General features: G+C 43.7%; 1 protein-coding gene across 3 annotated transcripts in view; it reads left to right on the top strand.

Annotated features, from left to right (window-relative positions):
• PECR (peroxisomal trans-2-enoyl-CoA reductase) overlaps nt 1–6,074 on the top strand; it is a 29,535-nt gene extending 23,461 nt beyond the window's left edge. Inside the window, exons 7-9 of one of the 3 annotated variants that reach the window (XM_074364269.1) lie at nt 3,094–3,205; nt 4,811–4,897; nt 5,535–6,074. In XM_074364269.1, coding sequence (XP_074220370.1) covers nt 3,094–3,205; nt 4,811–4,897; nt 5,535–5,620 — 285 coding nt within the window. In that variant the 3' untranslated portion in view covers nt 5,621–6,074. The remainder of the gene's footprint in view (nt 1–3,093; nt 3,206–4,810; nt 4,898–5,534) is intronic. The other 2 variants (XM_074364270.1, XM_010948722.3) reach the window with 2 other exon arrangements.
• The last annotated feature ends 9,120 nt before the right edge of the window (nt 6,075–15,194 follow it).

Genomic DNA, 15,194 nt, shown 5'->3' with positions numbered 1-15,194 from the left:
TAAGAAACCAAGAGCCAAGGAGGTTCAGTAATTTGCCTGAGGCCATGCATAGGTCGTGATACTGGGATACAAACCCAAGTCTACTGATTTAAAATCTCTGTGATCTTTAATAAGCAGAGCTGAAAGTAAACAGATAACTGAGCTAAAAGTGGTTGTAACCCACATAGATAAAGCGGATACAAGTTGCTAGTCTCCAATAGTGTTTATTGATTGCTAGAACACCTGTTAATGACTTAGTACTTCAAGTTCATTCATCAAATGGATTCCGTTAAAATGAAAATTAAGAAGAATCTAAAGATATTATAATAGTGTCTAGTTAATTTGGTAATTATAAAAATTTTAGTAGTTCATTTTACCTCTGTGTTGAGCTCCAAAATTAACTCAGGCATCTTGAAGATTTGTGTCTTTTACCTAGCAGATAATTTCAGTTCAATTTAGTATTATTTCACGGTGTTGTCAAAAACGCTGTTATAGGAGCTGGGCAATGCAAAATTCCATTTTTGAGGGGGAAGAGATGAAAAAAGTTTCCTTTACTCTGTAAAAGTTTATTACATAGTTATTTTATGCTTAACACTGTCAAAGGACGGGGTCACCGCTCAATATTTGGAACAAAATTCAGCACAAAGCCTCATTTATTGCTGGTCAGGCACAGTCTGAGTAGACTACGGAGCTTTTTCTTTTTCTGGGGGGAAAGTGTGATTTCAAAGATTTGCAGACTTCCACAGGGCATGGTTATTTGAGTGAGAGGGTTGTTGCTTGGCTGATAGAAAGAGCTTATTGAAGTGGAGTGAGTCTTCTTGACTGGCTGACTTGGAAAATCAAGGCGCTCTCACTGACTGATTGGCTAAGAGAGAACATGTTCACAGGGCAAGTTGTCATCAATTGAATAAATACAGTAAAGCTAGTTCTGATCGCTACTTATTACCATGATTCATCTGCCTTTTCCCAGGGATGTGGGAACTCTTAAATTATTACTTCTATAACAGCTCTGTCCAGTAGAAATAATGGTCACATATGTAATTAAAACTTTCTAGTAGCCATATTAAGAAAGGTTTTTAAAAGAGGTGAAATTGGTTTTAATAATATATTTTATTTACCACAGTCTATTTAAAACATTATCATTTTAACATGTAATCATTATAAAACTTATTAATGAGATACTGTATATTCTTCTTTCCATATCAAGTCTTCAAAGTCTGGTGTGTGTTTTTACACTAATGTACCTGAGCAGGACCCTATTGTCATTGGTGACCATATAGTGTCTGTAACTGCTTAACTGTATAATGGTTTAAAGGGGTTTTCTCATGCTTTTGCTGACCAGGGTTAGGCTGGAGAGAAGTGGGCTTGGGTGGTTTGCCCAGCCCCTTCGTGGTGCTCAGTGCCCTGCTTTTGCCCCCGGTGCCCTCCTCTTGACCCCAACAGCTCAGAAACAGCAACTGGGTGTTAAATGCATCTTGTCCATGACTCACCTCAACCACGCATGTCTGCAGCTGTTTTTGGCCTCTTTTGGTTTCCTCAATATTCTGTTGTTTGAGGTGCAGGCCTCAGCCTACTTAAAAGGCTAAAAGCATTTATCAACCTAGTTTAGATTGCACAGGTTTTTCTCTAGAGCTCTTTTCCACGGACCCTCTTCCAATGCATCCTCTGTTCTAGGTACAAGAATAGTAAGAGTCCCAGAGCCTGAGGTGAACTTCACACCCAGCAGAGGGAAGCTTCGTCTGCAAAAACAGGCACAGCTTGTGATCTCTATGGAAACTAGCTCTGCCCTTTGAACTCTTGAACTTTATAAAACGCCCTGCCTTCTCTCCCCGGCAGGCTCACAGCTTTTAGAGGCATTAGCCCATTGTGACCGCCTTTGCCTGGCAAAGAAATAAAGCTGCCTTTTCTACTTCATCCAGAACTCTGTCCTTGAGTCTTAATTTGGTAAGCAGAGTACAGAGGCAGTGTTTCAGCAACACTAATGGTGCATCTCAATTTGGACTAGCCATATGGAAATATTTTGGTAGTGCCGCATTGCTAGTGGCTTCCATTTTAGACAGTGCAGTCCTGTACTAGCTGGGGACACAAGGATGGAGAGAAGGCTGTGCCCGCCCTCCAGGGTCTCAGAGTCTCGAAGAGGCGTAGCCGTGTAAAAAACCACACTATGGTGCTCTGTTCAGGACCAGGACTGGGGTCAGGCAAGCAGGGCATGAACACAACATTTAGGGACCCGCTCGCTCTCAGGGTTGCACAGGTGGAGGGTCTGCCCCTAGAGCAAGCACCACCTTAATAGTTGCACCCCGAGCATCTCCTTAGCCTCACCCTCAGCCCAGCCCTGCTTGGCAGCCTAACAAAGTGGCAGATCCTGGGGCCCCCACCCCCAGAGCTTACAATTCAGACAATCTTAAGTGGGGTCTGGCAATCTGGAGTTTATTCAGTAAGCATCCCTAGGGATTCTAACACAGGTGTCTCAGGTCACCCTTTTGAGAAACTCTGCCAGTGTCAGCAGTCTCATATGAGAGTCCCTTTACATCCAGTGAAGTCATCTCTCCCTTTCTCTTTGGTTTTGGGAGTAGATGTTGCTGAAGTCATCAGTTACCTACCTGAATTTTTAGGGGCTGCAGTGGGATTCTGAGTTTTCTGGTAGAAAACTCCTGTGCTCTGAGCTGCTGGGCTTTTGGTCTGAAAAGACCGTGGGCTGAATAAACTAGAATGCCAGTTTATTATTATGAAGACAAAATGACTGTTTCAGGGAGAAAACGAAAAGGCATGGTGATGTTGAGAACCATGAAAAGTGTGGAAGGAACTGAACTGTCTGAGATGGGAGAGAGCAAAGACTGGCTTTTGGCCTCCTCCCATCGTGTGGTTGGTTTGACACCATCTAAAGCTCTGCCTCTTGTGCCGTCTTCACCCTAGTCACGTACCTGATCTTAACGGTGCTCAGATAGAAAAAGGCAGCTGTCTGTGAACCGTCAGAGTGCAGTGCACACAGACTGGCATTTGAGGCTGGAGAAATCCTGTTACAGTCCTGAATGTGCAGCCGTGTTTACAGGATGATGGGAAGCAGCCCCAAACAAGGAGTATCTGATTTTTGGTGTGTGCTTCTGGTTCAAGATCTCCCCCTTGGTGTGCTTCCTGCTCTCTCCGGCAGCTTCTTTCATCACTGGACAGTTGGTGGACGTGGATGGCGGCCAATCTCTGTACACGCACTCATCGGAGATACCAGGTGAGCAGTCAAGAAACGAGGAGTCACTCACTTTATGCCTCTTCATATTCAGGTTTTCAGCATTTCTTTAGGTGCTTAAGAGATAAGGGATTTTTCCTGTAGAACATCAAAAATGTACAAGGCGGGGAGGATATATCTCAACTGGTAGAGCGCATGCTTGGTGTGCATGGGGTCCTGGGTTCAATCCTTAGTACCTCCTCTAAAAATAAATAAATAAATAAACTTAATTACCCCCCCACACACAAAATTAAAAACAAATGAACAGAAGAACAAATATATTTTAAAAAATGTACAAAATATTTATAGTCATATGATTTTTAAAGGCAATATTCCTAGTCACAGAAAAATATCTAAATATCTTTATTATAGCACAAAGCTTTACATATTAAAAAAGGTTGGTGTGCATAGGTTGGTGGAATTTTACCTTGAAAAATATCCTCCATATGGGTATATATGTACAAGGAAGAGCTAGAAAAGAGGTAAGAGGGGGACATACTTTTAAGATTTAATTTCTTTTTGTTCCTCCAATAAGTGGCTTGTATATGTGAGCAGAAGAACCAGACCTGTTAGGTGGGGAAGAGGGTATGGTGGTATTTTACACTATCTTTGGGTTATATAGTAAGTGAAGCCATATGAATTTGCTGTATTCACTCATTTTTGATGTACAAAATAGTACTTTTATGAGGCCCAACCAAATGTAGGTATAATATACAAATGTGTATGTCTAAAAAACCAATCCAGCATCCTAATTTCACAAATGACGGAACAAATCCATGGAAGTTAAAAGGCAAGAAGCTAATCACTCCCAAAATGTAGAAAAAGACATAAAATTCAAATGTATTTGAACGGTTGCTAAGGATAGTTGATTAAGTGGCTGCTAGTGATTTAAAATGTGGCTGATGTAACATGTGTGTGCTTGAATTTCATATCAGGACCTACTCTTTCATGTGCTAACAGTCTCATCAAGGCTTCAGACCTTTGCACTAATCACTGATTAGTTCCAAACTCTAATATTCCTAATTATTTTCCCCTCCTATAAATTTCTTTACTGGTAGTATCAGTGTGGTGATGTGCATAAGCTACTGTGGTTTTAAGGATCTCATTTGGAAACACAGAAATGCCTACATGGTTGTGCAATATTGTTTTCTGATAGTATTTCAAGTAGCAAGGGTGGAGGAGAATCTTTCCACTTCCTTCACCGGTACAGTCAGTATTTGTTTAAGTGAGGTGCATCGGTTTTCCTTCATAAAGGGGAAAAAGACTCTACATGCTGCTTCTCCCGGCCTCCAGTGAAATGATTTTCTTTTGAATTTTAACACTGTTTTGTTTTTGTTTTTGTTTTTTTAATGGAGGTACTGAGGATTGAACCCAGGACCTTGTGCATGCTAAGCGCATGCTCTATCACTGAGCTATACCTACTCCCCCGGTTAGGATGCTTTTAGCAACAACACACACTGACTTAAAGCCATGAAGGAATTTTTTCTCTTGAATAACTGAAAAGCAGGTGAGACCTGACTCGGCAGCTCAGTGATCTCAGTAAGGGCATTTTTTTTTCTTTGCTCTTGGTTTTTGCTGCTACAATGTTGGCTGTATCGTAATCTTAAGATGGACCCTCCTGGTTGCAGGATGGCTGCTGGCCACTCGTGAAGCTATGTGCTTCTTTGTTCACATCCAGCTGGACAGAGACAGAGGGTAGGGAACGGCTTTGTTTCAGCATTTCTAACCAAATTCTGAGATCCCCTTTGCTTGGGACTGGCTTATGCAAATGTCCATCCTTAACCGGTAACTCCAGCCAGGGGAATGGACTACACTTATGACTTAGATCAGTCAGCTATCTGAGTAGGGTCACTTCCCCAGAACCTCATGGATTTCTAAGTGGAAACTGAGGCTGTCGGAGAGAGGCAACGGGAGGCTGGGGAGGCAACTTTAAGTGTCTGGTACAAAGTCAGCATATTTTTTAGTACTGTTATTGGAAAGTAATATTGATTGAATGTGTACATTATGTCAGGCGGTGGCCATAGGGGTCACATTAACTCACAATTTTAACAGGTAGATGTTGCTATCCCCTTTAATAGGTGGGAAAACTGAGGCTCAGGAAAAGTAACTGCTTCAAACCCATAGAGGTAAATTCTGCAAAGCTAGTAAGTGGCAGAGGTGGGATTCAAATGGAAGATTTTCTCAAAATCTTTGCCATTGGTCCCAGTAATTTCTTTTTTTCTTGCTGAAAAAAGGGGCGAATGAGGAGAAATAAAAGGGTTGGTGGAAACTTAGAGGACTAATGAGGTTAATTGCTTTGCATCTGACCTGAGGCTCTCCACTTACTTAACAGATCATGACAACTGGCCTGAGGGAACAGGGGACCTTTCTGTTGTCAAAAGGCTGAAGGAATCTTTCAAGCATAAAGCCAAACTGTAAGCTGAGGAAACATGGAAGTGTCCTTTGTCCCCAAGTGCCTTAACATCTCAAGAATGCAATTCTGTACTTTACAGAAGCTTACAATTTTATGGAAAAATCACTTTCTGCTTTTTTTAATGTTATCAATTACGTCTATGCAAAAATTATTCCTGAAATAAATGCATTTTTAAGTCCCAACCAATGCCCTTTAGCCTGTGATTAAACAATTTTTTTAGAATGAAAATTAACATACTTTATGACTATACTTTTCACTTCTAAAAGAGGTCTTTGAAAAGTGAAATAATTTCAAATTAATGATAGAGGTATCACGATCTCCCAGAAGGTTTTAATATTTAATTGTAAAAGTAGGCAGTAAATCTAAATTGTGGCATCATTATAATTTTTACAACAGAAATATGGAATAACTCATTTTTGGTGGCAAATACTTTTGGATCAATAAAGCTTCATGTAATTATTGATGTGTGATTTGTTTGTTCCTGGAGTCAAATTTGTATGAACCCTCTTAATTAAAAAGAAAAAGTCATAAGTAGTAGTATTTGCAATCTTGATATTTGTTTTGATTTCCTGTCCAGAGTATTCCCTTTTCTCCATGTATCTCCTTTTGTATGCAAAAAATTTTTTAAAATTAATGTTATGCAAATGTATTAGGGTTCAGTATTCTGCCTTCAGCTGATCCTTTCTGGCAGTCATCCTGATTTCTGAAATGCCATTTACAAGTTACATAGGTTCAGTTTTTCTCTTAATTAAACCTCTTTAAATTGCCTTATTCCCTCTTGAAGTGAAGTAGGTATTTCTTTGTCAGTGACACTCAGTTCAAAATATACGATTTCCTAAGCTCTGGGGTGGGGCCCCCAGAATCTGCTATTTTATCAGCTTCCTGAGCAAGTGGGGGATGAGGATGAGGCTAATGAGATGTCTGGGGTACAGCGTGTCAGAAGGTGCTTGCTCTCAGGTTTGTACAAGTACAGAGTCAGCCCTGAGAGTGAGCCCGTGCTCACTTAAACGTTGTGCCCGTGCTGTTAATGTGGAAAGGTCAGAAATCTTCTCCTCCCAGACAACATTTTAACAGTGGCCTTCTAGAGGGGATACTATCATGCTCCTAAGAATTACAAGCCATGTTAGAGGGCAGCGTGGCCCCAGCACAGGGTGGTGGGGAAGATGGAAGAAGCAAGGGTTGCCTTTCAGTTACCTCGTGGTGATGACTGCGGACAACCTTTTATGTCTCCATGGGGTGATATTTGCTTATTTCTGTTCGACACATGGAGCCTGCCCTACAGAGCACTAAATTTAGCTCCAGCTCCTTATTAGATCTTGCTAGACCATCCTGGTACAGCTGATCGTTACCTGTGCTCTAGAATAATGTCTATCCTCCGTGTGTATTGCAATAGCATCTTGTCAATGATATTCTTCTGCTCCTAAACTTGGTAAATTTCACTTTAGACTGAATGTTCCTGAATAGGCTTCATCAGTCACTCAGCTCATAATCTAGAGCCCCTACTATGTGCTCAGCATTATGATAGGAGTTGAGAATTTAGGGGTGAAAAAAAATATACACAGAAATTTTAAATTCTCAAATATTCTAAGTGCTACAGAGGATAAGGTCATGGTGCTAAAGGCATCAAACAGGAAAAGAAAGACATCTAGAGAAAAACAAAAGCAGTACTGTAATTACTCATGTTAAAGAGTTTCTTGACAAGATGACCCTTGTGTATGTTACCTCCCACACGCACTGCTCTTCTTGTTTGTAGCTTTGTGTTAGTTCAGGTCCTCGGAGAAGGAGATGCCAAGATGGAATAGGACGTGCATGAGACTTCTGGAGAGTGTGCTTATAGAGGATAAAGGGCAAGGAGCCCGAGAAGGCATCCATAGCCTTCAGACTGTGATGCAGTCCGATGCCTGTAACAGAGAGAGAAAGAGGCTTGGGCAGGAAGCACCTCGGATTGTAGCTGGGATTGCCAGAGGTGTGTGTTCACAGTCAACAGTGGGGCACAAGGGTACCAGGAGGCGCTCTGTGGATCATCTGGGCTCCACATGTGTTCCTCCCTGTCTTCACTGTTTAAAAGTAGCTCTGATTCCATCCGTTGGTGGTGGCGACTCCTCTTCTCACCGGCTGGTGCCTGGCCACAGAGGGTCCAAAGTGCCCTGGAGTCAGACAGGTTTGTAGTTCAGTGAGACCTTGGTGTGTCCCTTGGCAAGAGTTGCCCCTTTGGGGCAGCTCTCCAATGCTGCAGAGCCCAGAACTGCAGGTATAAATTCCCACAGTGGATCTTAGGGAGTGATGGTAAGTAGGGCCACTCCCTCTTCCACTCATTGGATCCCAACATCCCAAAGGCAATAGGGACATGCATCCTGAGAAATGGTGCTCTATCCTTTTAGAAGGTCAATGGCACTTCAGCTGTGCCTTGGTTGTTGTAGTCCTCTGGAGGGCTGGCTGCTTCTGGAAGTGTGGGTTGTGATACAATCAATGGTTCCATGACCAGGGATTCACTTTGATGGTTGGATGCTGGTGCAGGGAATTCCACGTGGATGGGTCTGGCTTTGTATGAGCCCCCAGGTAGCAGTGGTGTCTGAGTCCCTGCAAACAAGAGAGGCAGACTTTTACCTGGAATGGGGATCTGTCACTATGAGGAGTGGCACAGATACCACACGGTTACTGGAACAGGGAAAGTTTAAAGGATTATTAACTATAACAGGATTGGCTAGTAGGAAGTAAAGAGAGCTTTCAAGAATAAAGGAATAGCAGACATAAGGAGCAGCTGTTACTGGGGCTGATGTGAAGGAAAGAGCCCTCTCCCCGCCCCCCTCCACCCAAGGGCTGACCCCCAGACCTTGTTGGGAGGTGTGACTGTGGCTCCTTGGATGCTGGAGAAGTCACTAAGTGTCCGTGGTACTCTGATGGTGGAACGTGATAGCAATCTGCCCTCTGGAACTTGCCTGAAATCCAGCCTGTAGGGTGTTGGGGGAAACTGCACAGGAGGTGTCTCAGCAGGGGCCTCCACTACAAACCGACCTGCAGGAAGTGCCCAGGGAGCTGCCACTGGCCTCTATCCTGGTGCACGCCCGGCCGCCTGTTTGCTGGGGGGTGGCCGGTGGTGCAGGACTTAGGAAGCAAAACCCCTTTCCTCCTGCAGCGTCTCTCCATCACCCTCTACTGACAAAGCTGCAGCACTTGCTGGCAAAGGAAAATCTATTTAAAGATCTGGATCCATTGTCACTGAGCAAAGAAGCAATAAATGTATAACCCGCCCACCTGTCGACCCGCAGTCAAGCAGCTGTTGTTCTCCTTGGTCAGGGCTCAGCCTTGGTCTCTGTGTGGACAGACTGGACGTTGAGAAGCGGCACTAACTGCAGCGGCCTTGGTTAAGTGGGGTTCCATGCTGTTGGCCCGTTTGTCGCTTTCCTCCACTCACGAGCCCACTATGCCAATTCTGGAGTGGCCGGTGATGAAGTCCCAGCAACACCGACCGGCTGCGTCATCATGTCTCCTTGGTTTTGCTGTGCTTCTGCCATGATGGATGCTTTCTAGGGGACGTTAATGTGTGAGACAAAAAGAAACACTTTGTGCCCACTCCCCTGTGTTCACGCATGTGTCTCTAGCCCAGGCCCCCTGGTCTCCAGTCTTTCAGTCCTTTTCCTTCCAGGTTCTTGGCCAAAGGACCAGGCCTTGGACCACTGTTTGGAAATCTCTATACTCTCACCCCGGGCTACGTCTCTTTCCACTGTGGAGACCACTTGTACTGCCTGCAGATTTTCCCTCTGCACTGTCTTACAGGGCCACCCTGAGTGCGGCGGTCACGAAGCTCTGACAACTGTGAAGGAGAGAGGGAGGGAACGAGGTTTGGGTGGGGAAAATCTGAGACAAACAGTCCAAGGAAGGGTTGCCCAGACCCATCAGCTTCCCAAGTCTTTGAGCCAGAGTCACCTATTAGTCTCCCAGGCATGGGCGTGAGTGAACAGGCTGGCTGAGCTCAGTCTGGGTGGGAGCAGCCCAAGGGCTAATGCACTGGTGAATCCAGCTGTGTGGCAGCTGGGGCTGTCAGTCAGTCAGCTCAGTTCCCCACAGCAGGAGATCTAAGCGTGCGTTTCCATGGCTGCCAAGTGACTATATTCTGTAACTGTACAAGTTACCACTGGCCCCACTCGTCTTTAACCTCACCAGGCACTTGGCTCAAAGAGGTGTCACCTTGTGGTTAATCATGGATCACCTACCTGTCTGAGCAGTGCCTTCCTGGGATTCCAAGACCTGACTGAAGCTTCAACTTGAGCTGTAATTTCCTCTCTTAGCATTCCATCTGCTCTCCTGTTTACAAGGATTTCACTTCACCCAAGTAGTTGTCCGTCGAAATATGACCAACTAGCAGAAAGATTTGAAGCCATATTCCAAAAGGTCTGTTAGATCAAAAGCTGGTGATTTATCCAGCTCTTGTTTTGAGACAGTTATCTACAGGAAAATTTCAATCTCTAGTTATCTACAGGGAGATTTTGAATCTTGTCTTGTGGACAGTGCTATTTATGATTTGTATGATTTGTGTGCTGACCAAGGCCCTCTCCTGGTTAGTGTCCGCTTTCCCCCAGCTGTGCCCACGTGGAGTGCGAGGCACACAGGCACTCTGCCCTAGTGGGAGTCAGATTGTGGGGACCCTCCCCGTCCTGATGCTGTCAGCATCAGCACCGCGTTCCTATGCGTCTCCTCTGCCCTCCCCTCTAGTTCCATCTGCAGCCACCAAACTTGCTCTCCTTGAGTTTGTAGGTTCTCTAGTAGGAAACACCTTGAAAACTCTTCTGGTTGAGGCCACTTTGCTGAGGTTACTAACAGCCTTTCTACTTGCTGCTTCCTTGCGTCCTGTCCCCTTGCTTATTTTGCCTTTTTCTGTCCGTTCCTGCAGAGCTCTTAGTCTTAGAGACTTTCTCCTTCCACGAGTTACTAATTTTTAGAGTCTGAATGGAGTGCCAACTGCTTGGGCTTGAATCCCAGCTCCTAACACTTAACTTGCTTTTGGGACAGCTTTGAGACAGTTGAAGAATTTGAATGTGGATTGGGTATTAGTAAATAATGTCAAATGGTCATTTTGTTAGATGTGATAATGGCATGGCAGTTTTACATTTTGGAAAAAAATTCCCTTACTCAGTAGGAAAGAAATGTTGATATTTGAGATTTGCTTTAAAATACTCCAACTTAGAAAAAAAAAACAGTAGGGGGTGGGGAGCAGGTGAAATGACATTGGAAGCATGGTAATAATTGTGTAAGCAGAGTAACAGGTACCTTATACATTATATGGCTAATTCTTCTATTCTCTGCACCTCTGGATAAGTTTAGAAATCCCCCAAATAAAAAAAAATTTTAATTATCTCTGTAATTACTTGGATAGAGGGTAACATGGGGGAGAGTTGGTTGATTATGAATAAATGTTGTTTGGGGGAAATCGGAGAGAGTTTGCACTGGACCTCCAGTGGTTTATGGGAGTACTTTGGTGTGGCAGAAGAAGGAGAAGATGAGGTTCCAAATATAATATGTGTTTAATGGTACAAAGCTATTGCTATTGCCTCTTAAACTGAATTCTGACCTGCAGGCACTGGACGGAACCCATGTGCTCCAGGCCAGCCTCCCACACTGGCTTAGGCAGCATTACCAATTAGCTCTAGCACCAGCCAGTTGCAAGAAATGGACTGTAGCCCAAATACTCTAATAGCATCAATGCACCTGAGTGCATATGTTTGAGTGGGGAAATGATATCCAATTGGCAAATGTGGAAAAACTCAAACAAATCAACAAAGTAAAAACAATATTCCTTATTTCTCTTGCATATTTTGGACCATTAAGCTTCTGTCTTCATCTATCCTGACTGAATCTCAAATGTATTTAGAATTTGTAGTTCTAAGTACGACAACAGAATCACCTTTTTTCAAATGCTAATAATTATCAGGGACTTAAGTAGCAAGGACTTTTTTTTAAAAAAAAGTCGTTTCTATCAGGGATTTAGAGTAGATGTAAGTCAGAATTCCTTACCCTGTAATTTTAACCTTCTGAAGTAGAAGCTGTATACCAAAGCTTATTAAACTTTCTATTATTAAACTTGTTAAACAGAATATAGTTTTGGATCTATTCAGTGTCTACTTAACTATGATGCTTGATTTTAATTCATTTTTTTGAGGGGGGAAGATAATTCGGTTTATTTATTTATTTAGTGGAGGTACTGGGGATTGAACCCAGGACTTTGGGCATGCTAAGCATGCACTCTGCCACTGAGCTATGTACCCCCACCTCTAGGATACTGGATTTTAAATACAAATAGTTTTACCTGACTTGTTTTGTGTAATCTAAATTTACTCTGAGGACAGAGAAACAACATTTCAATCATATCTAGTTACTCAAAAGTGAAGCCTCCTACAGTAGAGGGTTAATTTTAATATAACAGGCTGCTCCCAGAGGTTTGGTTTTGTTTTTTTTTCAAATTCATTTTAAAAAGTGGAGGTGAAATTGACATAAAATCAACCATGTTTAAATGAAAGATTCAGTGGCATTTAGTATGTTCACAGTGCTGTGTAACCACCACCTCTGTCCAGTTCCAAAATATTCCCAAAGGGAAACTCCATGTTTATTAAGCAGTTGCTCCCCATATCCCCTCCCTGAAGCCCTGGAATGACCAGACAGGGTACTGTCTGTATGGATTTACCTATTCTGAGTATGTCTTGTAAATTGAATCGTATAATAGGTGACCTTGTGTGTCTGGCTTTTTTCACTTCCCGTAGTGTTTTTGAGGTTCATCCAAATTGTAGCATGTATTTTTGATCAATTTAATGGAGGTGGGATTGCCTCCGCCAGTGAGCAAAATTCTCTGAACCTTATTTCCAGCATGTTCCTTCCTAAGAGCAGAAGGCTTTTGTGATAATGCCCTGAAGACTTCATGTATTTTACCACAATAAAATGAAGGAAGAAAAATAAAGATCTGCCTATCTTAGTTTGAAGTAATCTGATAAAAAGAATTCTTGGCATTTCCAGAGGAAGGACATTCTGAGCCTGTGGAACATCCCACAGGGATGGCTTTAGGTCTAGGGGTTGTCAGGCCATGGATGCTATGACGTGCCACGCAGATTCTCCCTCAGGAAGAGAGGAGTTACTGGGTCAGCCACTGGAAGTGCTGTGGGCAGACGGCCCTCAGCTGTCAGCCCCCTGCCAGGACAACCTCAGCTGAAGAGAGCTCCCTTGTGCAAGTTTATGTTGCCTTCCCAAGTGGCCCTCATCCCAGGGCTGACTTTCATGGGGGATAGAAAGGGTTAGCCCTCTCACACTGACCCAGAACAGCTTAGCCACGAATCCCCATAGGACTGACTCCCATTTCTTCCCTTCCCTTCCATAGGAGTTAATTCTGTGGGTCCTCCCCACTAGACTTCCTGCAAGCTCACTCCCATGTCAGAGTCTGCTTCCCTGGACACCTAATGCTGGGTGCCAGATTTCTTGCATGGTCACAGGAGGTGTTCCAGTGGAGGAGTGAAGGCCTGCACCTCCTCTAAGCTGAGAAGCTTTGCTCTTTTGCTACTAGAGACTTGCTAATGGTTCTAGAGGTCTTCTGTCCAAGTTTAAAATTTTTTCCTCTCAAAGTCTTTAAAGTGAACTCTCTTCTGGGGATGGGGGTGATGGGGAGCAATTAAGGATTCTGCCTTTACTTGTTCAGTCTTACTTTCCTACAGAAATTATTCTCGCATCTGGCCAAGATGTACCTTTTGAGGGTTCTGTCACCTTTTCAAGGGCATCAGTGGTGCCGGGAATCATAAAGGGAATTTACTCCAATTTGGGGTTAAATTGTTATACCAGGTCTTCATCTTTATAACACATTTTCTAGACACAGGAAACCATCCATGTTTAATATAAACTGGCCAAGGATGGGTCTCCCTTGGACTGAGGAGCCCTCGTGATCAGTCAGTGTTACAGGAAAAATTAATGTGGGGCGAGAGGAGGGCCGTGTCCCAGGTCTCGGTTGAGTCCCTGGCACGTGCCCTGCCGTGTGTGGGTCCTTGGCTTTGTGCAGGGAAGAATTCAAGGGCGAGCCACAATTGAGTAAAGGTAGATTTATTCGGAGAGATACATACTCCATAGCGTGTAGGCTGTTTCAGAAGGCAAGAGAAAGGCCGGGAGCTGTGGGGGTTGGGTGCTCAGGTTAAAGCAGAAGTAGATACGCACTCCATAGACAGAGTGCGGACCATCTCTGAAGATGAGGGAGCGAGAGGCCACGAGACGCAGTGTTGCTAGTTTTTATGGGCTCAGTAGCTTCATGTGCTAACAAGTGGGAGGATTATTAGGATTATTCCAACTACTTTTTGGGGAAGGGGCTGGGATTCCTAGGAATTGGGCCACTGCCCACTCTTTGACCTTTTATGGTTAGCCTTGAAGCTGTCATGGCGCCTGCGGGAGTGTCAGTTACCATGTTAACATATTACAATAGGCGTATAATGAAGCTCAAGTTCTACTGGAAGTCAAATCTCCTGCCATCTTTAGCCTCAAGGCCTCCTGAGAGTTGAATCTTCCACCATTTTGGTGTTAATTGCTGTGTCATTCCTTGAATGGCTGTGCCCTGCCCCCTTCCTTCCTGTCTCAAAAGTAGCCTATGGACAAAAAACAGGATACCTCATCTTAATGGGGTACAGGAAAGATGTGAGTGATCAGGAGGGTGGCTCCATGTAAAATCCCTACCCGAAGTGACAGAGGCCTTTCTAAACTGAAAATAGCTAAGACCCTTAGCTGGAGAGAAGACCCTTGGGAATTCAGCAAGGGAAGGGAGGCTGGAGCTTACAGACTTAAATAGCAGACTTCCCAGTCATAGGAAGGGACCCTGATAGCATTTGCTTAAAGGGCCCTCCACTTTGGTCAAGTGGAACTTTAAGCATCAGTTTGTTGAGAGTTTGACTTTCCCCATCTGCATACTGGCAGGTGGTGCTGTCCTGTGATGGAGGTGCTGACGACCACCTTCCTTCAGATACAACTCACTGCTAATGCTCTCTGGGTATCAGTCTCTCTCCCAGCTGCTTCCTCTTCTCTGTTCTGGCTTCTCCCCATTCCCTGCTCCTCACGCTCACACTCTGCCTCCATCACCACGCAGAACAATGCAATTCTTTTTTTCTCCCTCCTCTTATCACTTATCTGAGGGAATTGTTACACAGCCAAAATGGCCTATCCACACATTTCACCAAAGACTGTTCTTTCCCTTGGGAATTGCTCCCCGACCTTTGAACTTACGCCATCAAGCTGTTTCCAAGATAGATTTATTGAAGTAGATAAAAAACACAATAAATCAAGCAATAAATAATAAAGTTTAAAACAAACCAAAAAAGCTTCTGTTTAAATCATCTATTTAAATTACTTCTTTTATATATAAGAAATATATGTAATGGTCTATGCACTTTTCCGTGGTTTTCAGACTAATAAATCAAGTAGCAATACTTAATAAGATCAAACGAAAGACAATAATTAGTGCTGTTTAGGCCATCCTAACCAAGAGAAGGGAGGATTTACTGCTTAATTTCGCAGGGCCCCGACAAGTGTAGAGTTGAGCGTAGAGCCAGTTTAAATGTCCGATTT

Source organism: Camelus bactrianus, chromosome 5 (genome assembly GCF_048773025.1).
Source record: "Camelus bactrianus isolate YW-2024 breed Bactrian camel chromosome 5, ASM4877302v1, whole genome shotgun sequence".
NCBI lineage: Eukaryota > Metazoa > Chordata > Mammalia > Artiodactyla > Camelidae > Camelus > Camelus bactrianus.
Note: the sequence above shows the minus strand (reverse complement) of the source record. Positions and strands in the feature narration are given on the sequence as shown.